Source organism: Diceros bicornis, unplaced genomic scaffold, assembly GCF_020826845.1.
Source record: "Diceros bicornis minor isolate mBicDic1 unplaced genomic scaffold, mDicBic1.mat.cur scaffold_528_ctg1, whole genome shotgun sequence".
NCBI lineage: Eukaryota > Metazoa > Chordata > Mammalia > Perissodactyla > Rhinocerotidae > Diceros > Diceros bicornis.
The window spans coordinates 66,692-89,072 of record NW_026691396.1 but is presented as its reverse complement, the minus strand read 5'-3'; the positions used below and the strand labels follow the sequence as shown (position 1 = coordinate 89,072).

Below are 22,381 nucleotides of genomic sequence, written 5' to 3'. Positions count from 1 at the left end.
GGTGGGTGAGCTTGGGGTCAGCAGTGGAACAGAAGTGGGCAGCCAGGGGGTAGGGGGAACCAAATGTCCCAAGCAAGGCATGAGTTCAAGGGATAGGCCCTGGCATCCCCCACCCCTACCCCAGAGACAGCAGAGCCCACACACCCAGCCTGGGCAGCAAACAAAGCAGCAGCAGAAGTCCGAGCTCTTCCCTCAAAAGCCTGTGGCTGCTCATCACCCACAGGCTTGGGTCCAACTCCAGACTGATACTCAAGAGCCCTCTGAGGCTCTCCAGCCTCATCACCTCCATTCCCTTAAGCCCATCTGGGGCTCCAGCCACCCTGGATGTCTCACACCTCCATGCCTTTGCACTCTGTTCCCTTTGCCCTTCCCTCCCTCTCTGCTCCACCAGTTCCTGCTGCTCCAACAAGGCTAGCTCTGTGGCATCTTCCTAGCGCCCTCTGCAAGCCCCAAAGATAGCTGCTCCCACGTCAGTGCTACTACAGAAATCTAACTGCACACTGGAGTATAACTGTCTATGAGTCTGCCTCCCCACGTGAACTTTCTGGGGCAACCCTTGGCTCACATTCAGTCAACCATAGGATGGAGCTCTCAGCAGCCACAAACCACTCAGGCCTGGCAATTCTGTGCAGTTTCTGTTCAGCAAAACCTCAGGCCAGAGCTCCAGGCCTTGCCTCCTCCACCCTGGTCTCCCCTCCCGTTCCTGCTGCCTCTGCCACCTCCCTCCTTTTCCTCAGCACTTCCTGGCTCCTCCAGAGAATCCAGCCAAGTGAGGAAGCAAAGAAACTACCATTTACTGAGCGTTCACCAGGTGCCATGCACTGTGCTGGCACTCAGCAATTAAAACCCTATTGAGTCTTTGTGACAACCCTCCGAGCTGGTTTATTATCCCTATTTTACAGACGAGCAACTGAGGCTCCAAGAGACAAACTGACCTGCCCAAGGTCACGTCGTGTAAGTGGTGGTGCAGGAATTCACACCCAGGGCCCTTGCTCTTCCTCCCACCCTGAGATGCCTCTAGGGAGGAGCCCAGGCCTGGCAGAAGCTCCAGGGTGGGCCTGGGGTGGGGGTGGGGGCTGTCCGCAATGGCTCAGCCACACCTCCACACTCTTTCCTCCTTCATCTGGGATTAAAGGGGATCCCTAAATGCAAAGCCATTCAGGCTTCTCCCTGTCTCTTCTCAGTCGGAGCCCCCTCCCTCCCTCAGGCCGCACCTCCCCACACCCCTGCCCTAGGCCTGGAGCAGCTGCGGTGACCTCACCCAGCCCTGCCCTGGGCCTGGCTCTGGGGAGGGCCCAGCAGCTGTGCCCCAGCCCTGCAGGCCGGCTCCTGAGGGGAAAAAAGGCAGAATGGGCGTGGTGCCAAGAGAGCCATCTGCTCTCCCAGGGGCATGGCCACCCGCGCAGACACTGGCCTTGCCCCAGGGGCCGCCCTTGGCCCTCTGTCCCCATGCCAAGGGGCTCCAGGAGCCCAGGGCAGCCCACCCAAACTGGGCACCAGCCCTCATCTGCCATCTGTCTTCTCCTGGATACTGAGAGGTCCTTGCAGGACATGTTGGAGCACGAATGTCTGCTGAAAAGGGACAAGTGCTCAGGGCAAGTTCTTGGTCCAGAGGCCAGGGGCCAGGGCTAGGTGTACTGAGCACTGCCTTCCCAGCCCCAGCCTGGCCAGGCTAAGAGCCGGAGATGCCCTGGGGGAGGAGGGGGCCTCCATCCCCTCACATCTGCTCAGCTGGCAGGTGCCTCTGGCAGAGGGCAAGCCCCTTCCCCCACAGCCCCAGCTCAGGTTACAGAGGAGGCAAGGCCAGACGAGGACAGGGGGAGGGGACAGGAGGGGTGGAGAAGGCATCACAGCTTCCCAGAGTCTTGGGGGAGGGGAATTCAGATCTCTAGATAGGACTCAGCCAGAGAGGGAAGGGCCATGCCCAAGGTCACACAGCCTCCCAATGGGCAAAGGGCAGCAGGCACCCAGGGGCAGGCAGCCCTGGGTTCAAGGGTGACCTTGAGCAAATCACTGCCTTTATCTCTAAAAATACAGAGCCTAAAACCTGGCTGCTTGCCTCCCAAGGCCATGGGGAAGGCTCTGGAGGCTAGAAAGCAGCGGGTCAACCTAAGGGCAGGACAAAGCTTGGACATCCTGAATATCTGACACCTTAGGGACAGAAAGGGAGGCATTAGAGGAAGGACCCCCTTTCCCGCAACACGCACAAGTCAGTGTCTTTTAGGGATCAGGGCCCAGGGACCCCCACCTGACACAGCAGTGCTGGTTCCTTTCCTTTCCCAGAGCAATGAATAACCGTCATGTTATTTCCTGATATCTTGGGGACAGTTGCCCAAGGCCACACACAGGGTGAGTGACAGAGCTATGATCAGCTCCTCCCTGCCTGTGTCCAAGACCCCTAACACCACTCTGCCTCACCTCCGGGATCCTTGAAGCACCAAAGGGTGCTGAATGGCACCTCAGGCCTGGCATCTAGGACTCTTTGGGCCTCCACCCTCTCTCGGGCTCATCTTCTCCCCTGGACCCCACTACCAGGCCCACACTGGGTGCCAGCGCCCGCCTCTCCCCTCGTCCACCCTCCACACCACCGTCAAGGGATTTTTCTGCCAGAGTAATTCCCCATCCCCTACAGCTTGGAGTGCCAGCTCCCCAGCTTGGCATTCAAGGCCACTAACTGTCAGGCCTCTGCTTGCTTCTCCAGCCTCAAGTCCTGGTGGGCTCTGGCCAACACAGCCAGACTCTGTGGGGCTCCTAAAGAGTCCTGAGGGTTGACTTCCTTTATCTGGTTCCCTTCCTCTACCTCCAAACACCTATAGATCATTATCTGGCCTTCCACCGTGACCCTGAGCAGTCTTTATCCTGAATCAAAATCTGGAGTCCTCATCTTATCTCCCCAGCTTGACTTGTGGGCACCTCAAAGTCAGGGAGCCAGTCCCGTTCCCCTGAGCAGCACTGCAGTTGGTGCCCAATGGGTGTAGGCCTGGAGGGAGGAAGCTGCCATCAGCCTTGGGGCCTACAGATGGGGTTGGGGAGGGGGGTGCAGTGTGGGACAATATCAGGCTGGTCAGGCCCTGTTTTCAGGGAGCTCTCTGAGAAAGGGAGCCAAGGACCCCAGAGCCACGCCCCAGGCTGGAAGCCTCAGGGCCAAACTCCAAGGGAGAGCAGAGAGGCAATGATGGGGCTGGAGACAGGGGTGGAAGCGGAGGCCAGCTTGGAATGTCTTGGCCAGAGCAATGGGCTAGGCAGGAGTTAGCCCTGGGGAGTTTCATTTCTGTCACTTACAGTGGGATACTGTGAAAGCCACTTTATTTCTCTCAGCCTTAGTTTCCTCATCTGCAAAACGGGGACAGTAACAGTACCAGCCTCACAGGGTTGCTATGAGAATTCAAGGAAAGCATGGACGTAATGGCATAAGGCGATTGAATCCTGAGCTGGAAGAGTGCAGTGTGGCTACAGCAAGGGTCAGAAGACGGTGAGTGATGTGGCTGGAGAGGCTGACTGGTGCCAGGTGGCCAAGGCCTTGAGTGTCACGCTGAAGCCCCTGGACTGGATCCTGTAGGAACAGCACTGCACTGTACACGTGCTCACGTCTCCTCACCAGATGGGGAGCCCTCAGAGAGCAGGGGCTGTGACGTTCAGTTTCCTCACCTTTCTAGGTGCAGAGAGGCTTCCTGAGAATTTACACCATCAATTCCCCTCCCTCCTGTGGCCAGAGGCTCTGAGTGGCACAGCGTATCAGCCCTGGCTGCCAGCTGCATTCTCTCCATCCACATTCTATATGGCGCGATTCCTAAGACGTGAGGGATGAGTGAATGTGTTGGGGATGGGGGTCAGTCCCTTCAAGCTGTCTGCATGGGGTTCAAGTCTCTGGAGGATCCAAAAAGAGCGAGCAGGAGAGGAGTGGGCTCAACCTGGGCAGCCTGCTTGGAGAAGAAGCTGGTCCACACTGGGGGCAGCGGAAGGGAGGGACAAGTGGAGCCTGAGACGCTACCATCTAAGGCACTGCTTCAGAATCGGACCCGTGACTAGACAGACCTGTTAAAATATAGATTCCAAAGCCCACCCGCTGAGAGTCTGATGGAGAGGGTCTGAGATGGGGACTGGAAACCTGTATTATCTAAAGCCTCTGGGTGACTCTGATCATCAGCCAGGTTTGCCAACAACTAAGGATTTAAGGGAGGAATTCTCAGGGAGACACAGTGAGTTCCAGAATCACCTGGGAGGCAGGTCTTTGTTCCAACCACCCAAGACCCCGCCTACTTTCTGAGGGGTGTCCCAAGGGATCAGTCCATGAGTCAGTAGCTGCCTTGGTGAGCATGTGACAATGACAGTGGGTGTGGGTTAAGAACTCCAGGGCCAGGTGTAAAGGCGACAACGTGAGGGTGGCCTGAGATCAGAGGCTGCAGGGAAAGCGGGAGCGAGGGTAGGGTCTAGACAAGGCCAGCAGAGGGCCCAGGGGTCCAAACAGAGCAGTTTGGGCTTGCTTGGCTCCCAGGGGAACTGAGGAGCCCTAGAGCGTTCTGGAGCATGAGCAAGCCTTGGAGCAGGAGGGCTGGCTGGTGTGTGGGGCTGAGACTGCACCAGCATCGGGACATGGGGAAACATGGTAGAAACAGACAAGTCTGTGTCTAAATCCAGGCTCGGCCTCATCCCAGCCATGCTGCCTTGGCCAAGTGACTTCATCTTTCTTGGCCTCCATTTCCTCAACTGCAAAATGGGGCTATTAACACATAGCTGGCAGGACCCAGGGAGGATGAAATGAGAGCATTTATGTGAAGTGTCCAACTAACTGCCTAGCACCCAGACGTTAATTCTCTTCATTCGTGTTCCCCTTCCCACAAGAAGCACCCCTCCTAGAGACCAGAAAGGTTTCTCTGCAAAGAGGGAGGCCCTGGGGGGAGGGTGTGGGAGGCCCCTCCCCCACACACCACCTGGCCCCCCTCCCACCTCCACATATGGGGTGGGGGTGGGGAATGGCAGCAAACAGCCAAACCCTCCCAAACAAGAGTTGCTTTCCATGGTAACCAGGGTGCCAGGAGGAAGGGGGGCGCTCCAGATCCAGCTATCCCCCTGAGCGCCCTACTCGGGCCCCAGAGCCTCAGCTAATGCCCACCCAACACCCTGCACACCCCATCTGCCCGCTCTGGGGGCCAATTGGGACTGCCATGAGCACTCCTGTCATTGCGCCCAGAGTACGTTTGCCACCTGGGTAACGCCATGGGCAGGGTAGGCATCTCCAAGCAGGAGCCCCAAGTTCAAGTCCATCCACACCCACACTCACACGCTTCCACCCGTGAGAAGTCCTATCGGTACTTTGTGCCCGCCATGCCAACTAACCCCTCGTGGTTCCCGAACCAGAGGATTTGTCAGTCACAGCGCCGAAAGGACCAGAAACCGAGTTAAGGCCCTTTGGACACTAGGGAGAATACCAAGGACCAGAATGCAAAGAGCTTTGCTCCAGCTCACACACCTGGATCAAGTTCCTACAGGTGCTCTGTCCACCCCTCACCTACTCCCAACTCCACAGCTCCAACTGACCCCAAAGGGCTGAACTAGGACACCCTGAGCGATGCTCCAGGGAGATGGGCCTCTGCCGGGAGAAGGAAGGACGTCTTAACTTTAAGACCTGTCTAGCAATAGAATGGGCAGTCTCAGAGGTCAGAGATCATGAGCTCTCAGTCACTGGGAGTGTGTGAGAAGGGACTGAGCTGAGGAAGGAGGCATGGAAGGGGGTGTTGGGCTCTGTGACTCCCCACTTCCCCTAGAGACCCAAAGTCTGATTTGGAGGTGGGAGGAGTGGGCACCAGTGTGTACCTGCTTCCCAGGTACCACCCCCAAGTTAGGAGGCAGGCCCACAGGCTGCAGATAGGCAAAGGGTGCTGGTGAGTCAGTCACGAAATAGGGGGGACAGTGAGGTGAGGAGGGGGCTCCCCCTGCTATGGCTGCTGCACCTATATCCCAGAGGCTCACATCCATACACACAGTCCATGACCACCCCCTCCCCTCAGAGGACACAGAAAGAGGGGCTTCCACAGCCCCAGGACCCCATGTGGTGGCCACCACCGGCTGCCACTCAAAGGACGGAGAAGGTGGGCTGCAAGGAATAATCCTGTGCCCTTTCAAAATCCAAACACAAGAGCCCCCCTCCAGCCCCAATGGTATAGAAAAAGCTTGAGTTTTGGGGTCAGAAGGGGGTTCAATTTCCAGGCCTGCCACTTCATAGGGATGTGACCCCAGGACAAGTCACTTCTCCACCTGGGACACAGAGATGCTAATACCCACCCAGAAGGATGGTGGCCAGGATTTGATGGGATATGCCCTGGGCTAGTGGGCATCTCCTTCCCAGCTCTCCCTCCTCTCTGGTAGAGCACCCCCACTCCAGCGAATCCTGCAGCTGGAGTCCTCAGGGCACACAGAGAGGGGGGCCCCAACCCGCAGAAAGTGGGGGCTGGGGGGTGCTGAACTTTCAAACCCGCAACCCCCCCCCCCCCCCCCCGCGCCGTTCATTACCTTAACACGAGTTAAAAATAACCGTCTCATCTCTTTAAATTAGTCTGTCTGCAATTACCGCCTGGCACGGCGCTGCCCGCCATCGTCCCGCTGGAGCGGCGCCAGGTGGCAGGCGGGGCCCTCACCCTGTCTGTCGGTCTGTCTGCCTGCCTGCCTGCCTCCTGGTCCCCCCTTCCCCCCTACAGCGGCACAGCTACCCCAGGGGCCTCCCGGCGCCCCGCCTCCTGAGCTCCCCAAGTTGCGCGAGGATGGGGGCCAGGGCGGTGGGGCTGGCGGGAGCGAAGGGGCCGGCGGGGCGCAGAGAACCGGGGTGGGGGCTCCGGAGCACGGCGGCGGGGGAGGGGCGCCGGGAGGCCCAGGAAGCCTGAAGGGCCCGCAGCGCGCCAGCGCTCGTGGGTGGGTGTGAGCAGGTGGCCGTGGGAGTCTGCCGGGCGTGCCAGCAACTGTGCCAGGAGCGGCTGGCACGGGCTCGTGCCCAGGAGGTGGGCAGCTGCCAGCCCTCCGCTCGTGCAGTGCGGGGGGTGAGGACACCCCCCAACCCAGGCTCACACCGCCTCCTCCCGAACCCCCACCAGCCCTTGGGGCTGGGGATCCCCGGAGGACAAAGAAGGAGGAGGCAGCCCTGCTGGAGCAGGCTGGGGGGAGGAAAGAAGGGGAGCCCTCTGCGCTCACAAGCACTGCTCAGCCCGGCTGTAGCACGACCCTCCTCCTGGCCTCTCAGATCAGTCCCTCCCTCCAGCCTCCCTCCCACCTAGGACCTGCTGGCCAGCCTGGGCCAGATGGGGGTAGCACCACCCCTCCAGATCCCACCCCCCAACAGCTAGGCTGCTCCAGCCCTGAAGGAGAGGGAAACTCCCCATCCACTGCGCTCCTCCCCACCCCCAGGCCTGGGGACAGAAATGGGAGGCGCCCAGGCCTGACCTGGGAGCTCCCAGGGGAGCTGGCAGCCAGGAAACACAAAAGCAGGCAGAACAACTCCAGAGGCGCTAAGTGGAAGGAGTGCCAGGACCCTGAGCAGCCTGGAAGGCTTCCGGGAGGAGTCCAGCACTAGGGAAGGTGGGGCTGGAGCATCTGAGAGGAAGTGGGAGGCTCTACCTGGATGGTGGAGATAAACACTACTAGCACACTGCAGAGGGAGGGGGACCTCCTGTCCAAGCGCCGTCCCAGGCCTAGAGACCCTCCGCCCTGAGGGGAACACTGCCAGCCTCTTGGGTGGAGTTCCCAGCACCAAGCCCAGCCCCTCCTCAGGCTTCAGCCTGCTGAGTGCCCTGTGCCTGCTGCTGACCTTGCCTCCTCCACTTCCTCTCCGCAGCACGCCACAGCTGGGACCACAGGGCAAAGGCCAAGCACAGCGGCCCGTCCTGATCTGGCCCACTCTGCCTTTCCCATGCTACCTCCCTGCCATCCCTAGGAGCCCTCATTCCAGCCTGGCACGCCCAACCATCTCCCAAACCCAACATGTATGATTCTACCTCCTTGCTTTTCCATATGCAGTCAACAGCTCCTGGAAGACTCTCTCAAATTCTGCACACCACCCCCCCCCCCCCCCCCCCCCCCGGTGAAGGCAGCTCAGATCAAGTGCCACCTTCTCTGTGAGGGCTTGCCTGGCTCCCAGCGGATCTAACCTGCCTTCCCTGCACTCCCCCACCCCCGGCCCTTCCTGCCTGTAAAACACAGGGCCTGGGTGTGGAACTGGCTGAGCTCTGATGCATCCTGAAGGCAGGTGCAGTGCCTTCCCCTGTTCCCCGACTCCGTCTAACACCCCTGGGGATTCAAGTGCAACACTTATGTGGGAGAGGGGAGGGAGGAAGGAACAATGGGCCCCTTGCCCCAGCCCTGGCACCTGAGCGTACCACAGGCCCTGCTAACCAGAGGTTGGCTGGGAGTTGGAGATGGCCCCTCCACCAGACCCCTGGAGGGACTGACTGGGAATGGAGGAACAAGCGGCAGGGGGGGCACGAATGACGAGGAGGAAGCTCCATGGGGAGCTGGATGGGGGGTGGGGTACAAGGGGGACAGCCACTGAGAGCATGAGATGGGAGAGGCCCATCTGAACAGCCTCCTCCAATGCCTGGGTGGTCTCTGCCAGGGCCTAAGTCAGGAACCCCAGGCTGAAGCACCCTCTCCAATGCCCCAGTCCAGGACAAGCCTTCCAGAGCTCCTTCCTTCCTGAGCCCGGGGAACAGGGAGAACCAGTGTGTCCCCAGCAGCATGGTGCAGTGGAAAATGCATCCAATGGGCAGGCAGGAGACCTGGGCCGTCATCCAGGGCCTGCCGCTCACAGCTGACTGACGACCTGAGAAGAGTCCCATCCCCTTCCGGGGCCTCAGTCTCACAGTCTGAGAAATGAACACATGGGACTAAATTATCTCCAAATTATCTCCATTCCCAATCACGTTCTAGGATTTAGACCTGCCCCTGTGCAAAAGCCGTCAGCGCCCCACTCCCACGGCCAGTGCCAGCAGGATACTATTCCAGAGGCTCTGTGGGGCCTTGGAGGGAGACACACCTGGACTGGAGTCCAGCTTTCCCACCAACTGACTATGTGACCTTGGGCAGTTCACTCCTCCACTCTGCGCCTCAGTGCCCAGTTCTGTAATGGTGACGGTAAAACTCACCTTAGGGACTGCTGAGAGCATTAAAGGAGACACCTGGCACAGATGCCTGAAGGTGTCTGGCACAGGGCTTGGCCCTGAGACCCTCAATGAAGTGCAGTTCTCGCCCAGCTTCCAGCCTCACGTCCCCTCTTGCCATCTTCCCCCATCATACCTAATCTATTAAGCCCAGCTGGAGCTCCACCTCCTCTAGGAAGCCCTCCTGGCTTACCCTGGCCCACAGTACCCTCCCTGGTCTCAGCATCCTCTGCATGATCCACCCATTTCTTCACTCTTTCACCAGACATGCACCGGTGGCTCCTCGTTGTCAAGCTCTATGCTGGGTGCTGTGGGCACAGAGATTGCTCTGACACTGCCACTGTCTTCCAAACGCAGGGTGGAGAAGGGAAATGAGACCTATGACAGACAGGGAGATGGCCAGAGAAGAGGGAGTCCTAAGCTAGCTAAAGAGGATTAAGGGAAGGCTTCCTGGAAGAGGCATCTAAACTGTGCCCTTGAGGACAGGGAATATATCCACAAGGAGAAGTGAAAGGTGGGACAGTGCATGGGGAGCAGGGAGGGAGGAGGGAGCAAAGCCCAAGGGCAGGACCCAGCTGGGAGGAATAAATGTTCTGGCCCGGGCTGAGCCCAAGGGGACAGGAGAAAGCCTGGGGAAGGAAACTCATGTCTGCTCCTCCAAGCTGTGGCCCCACCCCACAGGGGCCACAGAGAGACAGAGAAGCTGCCAGCACAACGCCTGAGAGCCATGGCTCCCGGGTCAGAGCACTGCGGCCCCTAAAAAGCAGCCTCTGGGCATCTAGAGCTGTCCACATCCACAAGCCTCCCCTCTTCCACTGGCACACCTCCTTCCTCTGACCCTGTCTGCAGCCACCACCACGCACAGCCCCCTCCCTCCACGTAGGCACGACTCCCTTGCAGGGACCCCTCTCCCATAGGGAGCCTGACAGCTCACAGGCCCCAGGCACAGCACCCCCCACCAACCTCCTCTCCCCTAAAGGCATCGACTATCCCCATTCCCCAACAAGATGGCCAGGGGAGGGTCTGGAGGCCACAATCCAGTCAAGCCCCTGTCCCCTCGCAAGATGGCGCCCCCCTTTCCACTGGCTGGCACTGAGGCCTCCCTGGGGTGCCCCTGCCCCTCCCCCCACCACCAAATGCATCTGGGCTCAGAAAGCCAGAGAAGTGTAAGACTGACAGCCTGGGGTGGGCAGGGACAGATCCCCAGCCCTCAATACCGTGCCCCTACACCAACAGAGGTCATCACCAGCTCACCATGCTGATCCAGGCAAGGGGGCAGCAGCTGCCCCATGGAGAACTCAGATCCCAGGTCACCTGACCAGTTCCCCACCCCAGGCTGGCTGGTGCCCTAGGGTGAACTCCTGGCACCACAGGAAGAACTGTGGGCCCAGGGTCGCACTCTTCACCCGGGGGCCAGCTCCAGGGAGGGCAGTGGGAAAGATTTGGGGGGAAAGCAGTCACTGGCCCCAAGTCATTATTCCAGCTCTTTAAGGAGGGTGATCTGGTGGAGAGGGCAAGAGTATCATAAAGCAAACTCGCAGGGGTGAGAGGGGCTCCCCCATGTCCGAGGCCTGGGAATTGGCTCCTCTGCTATGCTCCCAAGGACGGGGTGGGATGCTCCTCCGAGATGCCTCAAAGCGGCAGTCCCTTGTCACCCCACCAGACCTCCCACCCCGCATCCAGGGCACACACACAGCTGCTTCCAGCACGCCCGCGCCTGTCTGCTGGCCGGCCCCACGCCCTAGGCACACACTCCATGTCCCTGGGGGTGCCCCAGGGCCTCCCTCCGACCGCCTGACGGGAGCCTGGACGCACCTAGCAGCCTGGAAGCCCCAGCCCGCGACCCCAGCCCCCTCCACAGCCGGACGCCCCCACCTTCCAGCCGGCCGAGCTGTTGCTGTCGCCTTTATCCTTGAAGTAGGGCATGTAACGGACCATCCAGTCGTAGATCTGCGAGAGCGTGAGCCGCTTGTCCGGGGCGCTCTCGATGGCTTTGGTGATGAGGTCGGCGTAGGACAGGTTCCTCTTTTTTGGTATGTGAGCCGCCACCACAGCATGACCGCTGACAGATGAGTGGTGTAGGTGCACACCCAGGAACCAAACCCAGGCCACCGAAGCGGAGCACACCAAACTTAACCACTAGGCCACTGGGGCTGGCCCTAGAGGATCTCTTTTGATTTTCATAATACAGAAAACAATTAACTTTGAGGAAAACCTTTGATATCCTTAGACTAGCAGGGAAAAAACTGGACAAACGTGTTCAAACTCAGTGCCAAATGTACTGAAGGAGCTCATTTCTAGGATCATTCCTTCAGCCGATAACCTTAGGTACGTCCTAGAAGCTGAAGCTGCCACATCATAGTTTTAGGGAAATGCATAAAGAAAACAGAACCCACTTGTAGTGACCTTGAGTCCTAGAGGTATAAGTCCTCCTAGGGACAGTGATGACTTACCTTCCTAACAGAGGAAACGTCAGGCTCTTACTATTTTATTTACTGCTACAAAATGTGACCATATAAAAGCAGTGCTTTAAAAACATTTTATTTTGTTCAAAATCACACTGGCATATAGATTTCAAAAAACCAAATAGTATTAAAAGCTGAACACTGCCACTACCACCAGTCCCCAGTCATCAACCCTCGCCTTTTCCGCAGAGGCATCCAACAATGGTTTAAAGCAACAATGGTTTAGTTTTCTTTTGTTTCGTTAGAAACCAGGGGTCATATTTTGATATGTCAGGTAGTTTTCACATTTCACAAAAGCATTCCGGCTAATTAACTTTCTAAAACCCCTCTGCCCACCCCCAAGAATGATTCATTTGTCATGTCACTTGATCTGTGTTTTCTAGGTAATGTGTTTTTTCTAACTGTTTCAGTTCAGGCTTCTCTACAGACTGTGCCCCTCACCCAGGCAACAACAGCCAGGCAGCTAGTCCAGATGATCCCCACAGGGGCCCCGTGGCCCTGTGCAGCCACGGGTGGTCCAGGAGAAACTCACGCAGCAGCAAGTTATGATGACAACCGTGGCCCAGCTGCAGACCCCTGGTGTTCCCGACCAGCACAGGTGCCAGCCAGCTCTGATAACCCAAACCAGCAGCCCAGATTACAAATAAGAGTCCCTGCTGTCAGGTTAACAACGCCCACCCAAACTCCATGCCCCTAGTCAGGAAAGTGGGGTGGCCTCAGTGCAGGCCATCCATGCATTCCACCATCTAGCCAAAATCTGGTAGATTTTACTTATTGTTGAAACTTGGGACTATGTCATGTGAGATGTTCAGCACCTGTAAAGCTATAATTGTAACAAAGCAGTGTAATCATTTTATTACAATGCATCCTATACTGTGGGAGCATCATTTTATTATAATATCTCCTATACTGCAGGAAAATCATTTTATTACAATGCACCCTGGAAAAGGAGGTCACATTCCAGCAGCCAGCCTGACGATAAAATAATTCAGAAGGGGATAAGTACCATGAAGAAACAGGGGCAAGATTCTGACAACCATCTGGATTTTATCCTAAGTAGATGGGAAAGGTTGAAGCCTGAAAGACAACTTGACTTACAATTTTGAAAGGTCGCCCTGTCTGCAGTGGAGATGTTACCACCCAACGTGTGGCCTTCTGCTCGCCAAAAGACATGCCAATAGCCAAGAGGCAAAGTGGTAGGAGAAAAAGGACTTTTTATTACAGCTTCCTAGCAAGAGGGAAGATGGCCGACTCATGTCCAAAAGAACCATCTTAAGGGGGCACAAAAATCTTACAGCAGTTATATAGGCCATTGGGTTATTGGGGAGGGGATTAGGAATGTTGACCTTCTGGTCTTATAGACTGGGAGTGCCACACCAGATCTTTCAGTTTTCACTGATGATGGCTATCAGCATAGATTTTCTGTTCAGGGGTCATCACATTCCTAAGGAACTCAACAAAAACAAAGTTATCACCTTATCAAGTTACCATCTTATCGCAGCTGGGAGGTACATGCACGAGCAGGTGTCATAAAATCGACAGAGCAGTTAGATCTCCTGGAGGGTGCATATCCAGCTGGGTTAGTTTGTCAGAGGTCATTCAAAGTTACAAGAGAGTTTTTCTTTTCTACAATATGGCTTCCCTTATGTCAACCTTGTCTTGAGCTGGTTTCAGAGACTTGATGAAACGGAGCAAGAGTGAAACCAGAGACACACTAGAACATTTCCCTGGTCACAGGCAGGAGGAAGAACTATCCTTGTGGATCTTCAGATCCCCGCTTACAGCCTATTGGGCATCTTCTGACTCCTTCTCCCCAGTTTAAAATAGGCACTCAACTCCCACCACATTTTCTCAGCAGCCCTACCTTATTTTCTTCTCATTGGGCATTTATTTATTAATAAATGATAAATAAATGGCAAGCAATAGGATATATTGGGTTATATGAGGAAGCCATTTGGTGTAAAACTAATTTGGCCTGACCTTGTTTTTCCAAAAGGGCCTGCCGCAGCCACTGAGCATGCATTGTATATCTGCTTTAAGTATTTACTATGTCCCAAAGACAAGCACAAGGCCCTTTAAGATAAGGAAAGATGTAACTTCCCGTTGGCATTTCCTTAAGGATAAGCATCTCTCCCTAGGCTACTGATTGATTGGTGACCTGCTGTGACCACCAAGCTCGAGACGACAGACCTGCTACTTGCTGTGGTCATCAATCGCTGTGTGAATTGCTGTGCAGGCTAGGCAATCTCTTGACTGTTGTAAAAGGGACATTCCAATCATATGTGATACATGCTCTTTGATGGTGTATAACCCCTCTGTACACCCCACTCCTTTCGCGCCCCTCCTTACTTGGAGAAGGAAGTCCCTGGGCTAGTCCTCAGATATGGCTCATAATAAACTCACCCCAATTTTGACCCTTTTGATTTGACCCTTCCTCACGAGATTCCAGGTTCTACCACTGCAGGAACTAGACGTGCTTGGTCAGTGTAACAGGTAGTAAGCATCCCGTGTATGGGTGGGTGGGCAGACTGGCACGTGCATAGTCTGTGGCAAGCAGAGATGCATCAATGAAGGCATGAAGGCCGGTGGCGGCCAGAGACGGAAGCTAGAGGAGTGCGCAGGCGCCACCTCCGCCCCACCCACTCCCTCTGGGTCCTCCGCTCTCACCCCGCCCGCTTCGATCGGCCCGCATTCCGCCTGCGGGTCCGCAGGTGCCCGTGCCTGAGCTGTGTTCCTGCCTGCTGGTGCGCCTGCGCACTGGGGCCAGCCAGACCGCTTTTGTCTAGTCCGGCGGATCCAGCAGTCCCGTGGCCTGCCGCTGCGCTACTCCTGCCAGAGTCCTGCGCCGCCTGCCCGGCAGCCTCGGTAGGGACGGCCGCTGTCCACGCCGGGGCGTGATGGGCGGTGCGGCCCTCCCCTCGGCCTCCACTGCTGGCCCGCCTCCCCTGTCACCTGGGCCCGGTGACCCCCGCTTAGGTGAGGCCGCCTCCCACAGTGGAGTCCCCTGCCCCGTTCCGGGAGGCCGCTGTCAACGGTGCTGACGCCGCCGCGCCCGTCTCTGGTGGGCCGTCGGGTCGGGGTGACCCTGCTTTGCACCCCGAGAAGGGCGGGTCCGTCCAGGGAAGCAGTCTCTCCGTGGGCTGAGCCCTGCGCGCGCACCGTTGGGAGAGACCTCCCCGCAGGGGGCGTTCAGACACCGGATGGCGAACTAGGACACACCTTCGCCCCGAAGACCGTTAAGCCATCTGGCCAAGGGCTGAGTAAATATCCTTCCGCACAGAAAACTGACCTGCTGCAGTCAGCTGGCGTAAGAACGCTGAAAGTTTGAGCGTTTGACATTTTGAATCTCAAGATCCTTTGGAAAACTGATTTGCCAAAGTAATTTTTTTTTGTACCTTGGAGTGAGGTATATTTTAAAGTTAGTTTTTAAATACAACAAAATACAACCTTATAAGAAGAATTCGAACAATGTAGAAAAATAAGAATTCCTTTCTGTCCTCTTTTCTCCTTAGTCCTATTTACCTCCCTTCCCCCTTTTTCTTCACTTAGCAATATGTCTCCAACATCTATTCAAGTCCAGAGATAATTTCTTTTGGTCGCTGCATAATGGTCCATAATTAGGATGTACCATACTGAGTCAATCGTCCCCCATTGATGGGTTTTCCCACCACGAGTCGTACTGAGATAAGCGTTCTGATACATAGGTTCTGGTACTTGATTTCTATGGGCTAGATTCCCAATAGTGGGAACTAAATCGAGATAATGGGTCAAAGGATATACATATTTAAAATCTTAATTTTAATAGATGTTGACAGAGTGTTTCACAGACTATTATAGCAATTTACATTCTATAAATGCAGGGGAGGATCCTTGACTTCCTATCTGAAGTTAATGCCAGCTGAATGGGTGAAAAGACATCTTGCCCCATTGCTTTATGTTGCTTTTCCTTGGTTGGCTGTCGCCAGTTGGGACAGCCTCTTCAGTAAATGCCTCTTATATTCTTCTCCATCTCCTTGGTGAATTGTTTTTTCACTAATTTCTAGGAGCTGTTTGTATATTAAGGATATTTACCCTTTGCAGCCATAAATAAAATGTTGCATGTATTTCCCCCCTGATTATTTTTTGTCTTTTTGTTAGAACATCTTTATGTAGTTATTTTTTACTTTATGGCATCTGGGTTTCCTGCCATGTTTATTAAGAAAGTTTTCACCATCTCAGGATTGTAGAAATATTCTCCTAAATTTGATTCTAATAAAGTTCCTCTCTCCCTCCCCTTATTCTCTTTCTTTCTTTCTTTTGAGGAAGATAGCATTTAACTCTTTATTCCGTCTGACATGGTGTGGGGTAGGGAACTAGCTTTTTTTTTTTTTTTCCCCTAGGTGCCACTACCATTTTTTAGCTAAAGCATTCTTTTTTCATTCAAAGTAAACACCACTGTCTATATATTTTGGTCAGGACTCTGTATTCTTTTCCTTTCCTCTTTTTTTTTTTTTTTTGGTCTATTTCTGTGCCAGGACAACACTGATTTTTGAGTACAGAAGCTCTAGAATAAGTATGAATATTTTGTAAGTCAAGAACCCCCTCGGTATTCTTTATTCTTCTTTTCAAAATACTGTTGCCTCTTTTCAGACATGAGCTTTTTCATATAAGCTTTAAAGTCATGTTTTCTATTTCTAAAGCAAAACAAAAGCCAAACTCATTGGAATTCTCCTCAGAATTGCATTACATGTATATTTACTTTTTTGGAAGTGTGGCATTTTATGATATTAAATCTTCTTATTCAAGAACATAGTATCTTATTTCATTTATTCGTGTCATTTTATATCCTAAAATAAGATTGTATGGTTTTTTTCAGATTGTGCTCCACTTTTCTTGTTAAGTGTATATTCACTGGTATTTTATAGTTTTTGTGGCTGTTAATGAAATGGGATATTTTTTCCATTTCTGTTTCAATTGTCTATTGCTGACATAGAAACAAAGCTATTGATTTTTGTATGTTTATTTTGATTCCAGGCACTTTACCAAATTCTGTTATTCTTATAATTTTTGGTCTCTTAGGTTTTCTAGGCATACAGTCATATGATTTGCAAACAAAGATAATTTCATTCCCCTCATTATTTAGCTCATTTTTCTTTGTTTTTTTAATTGCTAAAACCTCCGTTGAAGTGGTGAAGTGGTGATATTTGACTCTCTTGTGTTTCTAATTTATTGGAATTAGCTTCTGTACGTCAACGTTAACATATTTGCTGTTGAGTTTTGGGCCCTAGTTTTTTAAAACATCACATTTAAGTAGTTTCCTTTGATAGGCGTTGTATTTTGAATTTTTATTAGGAATGGCTGCTAATTTTATAAACTATTATTTTGTCATCTAGTACTTTTTGGCTTTAAAATTGATGATAAAGTTAGTGAGTTTCCTGATAGTCCACTCTCTTACATTTTTGGCCTACCTCCCCTTTGAGGACAGTCTATTATCTCTGTTAGTATATGCTGGGCTCTATTTACTAATTTCTTAAATAATTTTAATATCCATACATATGCAAAATTTTTGTAAGTTTATCACTATGAACTTTTGTAAAGAACTCTTTGTATGGACATATGCTCTCTTTTTTCCTTGGTGAATACCTAGGAGTGAAATGGCAGGATCATGTGCTCAATGTGTCTTTAACTTCTAAAGAAACTACCAAGCTGTTTCTCAAAGTGGGTGCACCCTTTTACATTCCCACCAGCAGTGTTTGAGGGTTCCAGTTTCTCCACATTCTCACCAACACTTTGTATGATCAGTCTTTGCAATTTTAGCATTCTAAGGTGTGTAGTAATATCCGGTTGTGGTTTTGTCTTGCATTTTCCTGATGACTAATAATGTTGAGCATCTTTTCATGTGCTTATTTCTCATCCATACATTTTTCTTCAATGAAGTGCCTGCTCAACTATTTTGCCCACTTAAAATTTTTTCTTCAAATTGAATTTGAGAATTCTTCTTGTTGGAAGTTCTATATCAGATAATGGGATTTGACAATATTCTCTCCTAGTCTGTGGCTTATATTTTCATTATCTTAATAATGTCTTTTCAAGAGCATAAGTCTTAATTTTGATGAAGTCCAATTTATCAATTTTCTCTTACGAATCTATTGTTGTATCCAAGCTGTCTTTGCCTACCCAAAGTCATAAGGATCACAAAGATTTTCTTCTATGCATTCTTCTAGGGAGTTTTTAGTTTTAAGTTTTATATTTACATCGCTGATCCATTGAAAATTTTTGTGCATGTCTATTGTACAACGAATGAATCAAAGTTCATCTTTTTGCATGTGGATACCCAGTTGTTTCAGCATCATTGTCTTTGCACCTTTGTTAAAAATTGATTAACCATATATGTGTGAATCTATTTCTAGTCTCTCTATTCTGTACCATTGATCTATTTCCACACCGTCTTGATTGCTGGCTTTATAATAAGTGTTAAAGTCGAGCCATCTACATTTTCCAGTGTCTTTTCCAAAATTTTGGCTCTTCTAGGTCCTTTGCATTTCCTTATGAATTTTAGAACGAGCTTCTCACTTTCTATAAAGAGCCTACTGGGATTTTGATTGAGATTGCTTTAAATTTTTAGATCAGTTTTGAGAGAATTGACATATTAACAATATTGAGTCTTCTGATCCATGAACACTTATTTACATCTTTAAAAATTTCTCTTAGCAATGTTTTGTCACTTTAGTGTATAGGTCTTACACATCTGTTATAGATTTATTGCTGATATTTTTTGATGCTATCATAATTTTAAAATTTTTAACTTCTGATTGTTGTCAGCTTGTAGAAATATAACTTTTGTATATTGAGCTTATATCTTGCTAAACTCACTTATTAGTTCTAGGAGTCTTTTTGTGGATTCCATGGGATTTTCTGTATAGATGATTATTTTGCCTGGGAACGAAGGATTTTAATTCTTCCTTTACAATCTGTATGCCTTTTATTTATTTTTCTTGACTGATTGCACTGGCTAGAATCTCCATTACATTGTTGAATAGAAGTACTGAGAGTGGATATCTTTGCCTTCTTTCTGATTTTAGAGGAAAAGTGTTCAGTCTTTTACCATCTAGTATGAGTTAGCTTCAAGTTACCTGTAGGATGCCCTTTATCAGGTTAAGGAAGTTTTCTTCTAGTCCTAGTTTTCTGTGTAGAACCAGATTTTCATCTTAGATCTGGTAAGAAAAGTCTGTAGCTTTCACTGGATTCTCAGAAGCATCAACAGGGTTAAGAACCACAGGTCTAATCACTGTTGTGAGGGTTTTTCCATGATCTCACGTGTGTTCATGTGTGCTGGTAACAGCTGGGGCAGGAGGGGCGAGTCCTGCAGTAGAAATTGTTTAGAAGGTGTAACAGGGGTGAACACAAAGGGACTCTTGATCTATCACAGTGGTTCTCAACCCCAGCTGGTTCACATTTGAGTCTTTCTATTAAATCTTTAAAAATTACAAAATTTTTTTATCTTGAATTTTTCCATTTGAAATCTAACGTAAACATTTTATTTCTTCAACACTCTTTATAGTAATTTCAGTGACTACATACTATGTCATCCCATGACTGACCTGCTGTTCTCTTCTATTTGGTGTTTCGTTTACATCCATTTTTTTTTTTTTTTTTTTTGTGAGGAGATCAGCCCTGAGCTAACATCCGCCAATCCTCCTCTATTTTTTGCTGAGGAAGACGGCCCTGGGCTAACATCGGTGCCCATCTTCCTCCACTGTATATGGGACGCCGCCACAGCATGACTTACCAAGCAGTGCGTCGGTGCGCGCCCGGGATCCGAACCAGCGAACCCCGGGCCGCCGCAGCGGAGCGCGCGCACTTAACCGCTTGCGCCACCGGGCCGGCCCCCATCCATTTTTTATATGACGTGCTGTCATAAACATCTCTGAGCATCAAGCCTTTGGAAAGGCGGCTGCCATAGTTGGTGGGGTTATTGCAACTTTTAAATGTTTCCCCTGAAATTATATGATGTATTATGATGGAAAAAAATGATATCTGAGCTGTCTTATAAAATATATTTTTCTATAATACATATACTTTATTCAAAAATATTTGGCAGTAGGGAGTCTCCTGTGTCCTGGGCTTTAGTCCCAAGTTATGATAGTGCTGGACCTGGAGGTTGGCCCACCAGGAACTTCAAGCCCACTCTGCACCGCATGTCTGGCCTGTCTCTGGAATGACTACTTCAGAAACTGTCTGTCTACTTCCATTCACTATTTTCCACCAGAGAGCTAGTCACTAAGCAGTAATCACTGAGTCCCTCTAGCACTTAGTTCCCGTAGGGTAGGTGCTAAACAGAGTGTTCAGTCTTCACACAGGCTCAAATCCAAAGACCTGGTGCTCCAGCGCTGTTTGGTCAACAATATCCAAATCCAGATTCAGGGCAAGGCTGAGTCTGTGTAGGACCTATCCCAGTGCTTGGCTCAGTGGCCGGCACGTGGCCTTGGAGCTGGAGAGCCTGGGGCTGAAGAAGGCTACTGCCTCTTAGCTCAGACGGCGTGTTCCCCTCTCGTGGCCTCAGTTCCCTCCGTGTAGAACGGGATGATGGTGGAATTGGCCTCGTGGCATTCTCCTGAGCAGTCAGTGAGGTGAGGAATGGAAAGCCTCTAGCACCATGCCTGGAGCACAGAGGACCGGCCCCGGTAAACGTGAGCCGCTGCCCCTGGTCTCCTCTGGCTCCTTGTTGCTGTCCTCATTACCGTCAGCTCGGAAGCCACTAGCCAGTAGAATTGAATTAAGCAGATGCTTTAGCTCATGGAAAATTTGATACAAGAAAGTGTTACTGAACATCTCCTGCCGAGCAGCTCTTTTAATCTGAAATTACTCCACTGTAAGGGCTTTTTTCCACCTAAAGTAATCAGTTTGTGCCTAATTGTTATCAACCACAGCAGCCGGCTCCCCTATTCCTAAAGCAAGTAATAAGGGTACGCTTTTTGATGCAGTAGTCGGACTTTCTAAATGCCTTTGTACAGTACTCAGAAAGACTACTAGAAATAAAATTTGCCTCACTGAATCTCATCTTTTCTGTATTTGTTTAGGAATTATTTCATAAAGAAGTGATAATGCACCATGGCAGCGGCCCTCAGCATGTCCAGCACCAGCTGCAGAGGTCTGGGGCCTTCACAGGCAGCGAAGGAGAGGAGCAGCAGGCCCATGGAAATCCACTCCAGGCCCCTGCCATGTCCTTCACGCCATCGGTGAGCCCAACCCACCCCAGTCACCCAGTTACCAAGTTCAGCAGCAGGTGAATAGGAGTCCCGTGGCTGTGCAGAATGTGAGCATCACTTGTCAGAATGTTGGATTGGAGGAGGGAGGAAGCCCAAGGATCCCGCTTGCCCCTGTGCTGCTCCCCAGCCCCACTTCTCTGGGTTTTCAGTTCAGTGCCCAGCAGAGGCAGTTTGAGCATGGATCTCCGTCATACATCCAGGTTGCCTCACCACTGTCCCAACAGCTGCAGACCCAGAGCCCCACCCAGCCCAGCCCTGGGGCAGGACCGGGCCTGCAGAGCATGCAAATTGGCTCCCCTCACGCTGGCTTGGGCCTTTGCAGCAGCGGTCCTACCTGGTGAGGCAGATCAGCTGGAACCCATCCAGTGGTGGGCGCTCTGTGTTTCAGGAGGGCTAGGGCCTTGGCCAGGTGGCTCAGGGGACCCAGGTTCACCTGCAGCATGCAGGGACTCCCATCACTGTCAGAAAATGGAGACTCTCACAGCCCCACACCCAGTCCAGGGGGGGCTGTCCAGCACCTGAGACCCCAGAGCCCTGTGGACACAGGCAGGGGCAGCCTGCAGCCTGTGGCCAGCCCCATCACATCACCACAGCGAGCTTGCCACCCTAGATCAGTAGCAACATCCAGGGGCCACTGATGCAGCAGAAGCAGGTGCTGCAGGGACCACCACTGACCAGACCTCTGCTCCGTGGGGTCAGGGTCAGGGTTGGGGGAACTTCAGCATTCGGGAGGACATCCCTGCGCCCCACCAGCCCTTCCAGGACCATGGTGCCCGCTGGCCTCTCCAGCCTTCCTTTCACATCTCTGGGGAGTGCTGGGATGTGAGAGGATCCCAAGAAGTAGGAGGAGATCCTCTGGCCTCCCAGGAGCTGGCTGAGATGAGGAAGCAGTGCCTGGACCACCACTACAGAGAGATGGAGGCGCTGAAGGCGGCCTTTAAGGAGTATTTGATTGAACTGTTTTTTTTGCAGCACCTTCAAAGGAACATGATGGATTTCCTAGCTTTTAAGAAGAAACATTATGCCCTATCGCAAGCTCATCTCAGGCAGAGTGATTTGGACCTTGAGGAAGAGGAGGAGAAGGAGCAGTCTGAAGTTACTAATGATGGAGGTGAAAATTCTCATGTTTAATTACTTGTCATGGAAATGGATATCATGGCTTATATCATCACGAGTGAAATTCAGAGCTGCATCATCCTAAAGCACATGTTCTAGACATTTTACTCTCACACCAAGACACTGTTATAGTTACTTGATAGCTGTCTTAGAGATGTGCTGAGGCCCTCCCCATTTATGGAGGATGGTTTGGGGACCCTGTGCATGGCTGAGTCCGCTAGCACCTGCATGCCAGCCGCTCGCCCCTCCGTCTAACTGTCTCTCCACTTCTCCCCATCACTGTTCCAGGCTGTGCTGCTCGGAGTGGCAGCACCCGCAGCCCTCTCTGCGGTGCCTTGCCGGGGGGGCTGGACACTATCCGAAGCTGAGAATCCTGACCATGCCCCTCTCCGTGTTAGAGTCTCTGTGG

The 22,381-nt window shown here is 52.1% G+C and overlaps 1 protein-coding gene across 1 annotated transcript in view; it reads right to left on the bottom strand.

The window, feature by feature from the left end:
* Window positions 1–21,624, bottom strand: part of LOC131403013 (forkhead box protein O6-like) — a 30,257-nt gene extending 8,633 nt beyond the window's left edge. The window contains 2 exon segments of the mRNA XM_058537434.1: window positions 11,019–11,168; window positions 21,532–21,624. Coding sequence (XP_058393417.1) covers window positions 11,019–11,168; window positions 21,532–21,624 — 243 coding nt within the window.
* Window positions 21,625–22,381: the final 757 nt, after the last annotated feature.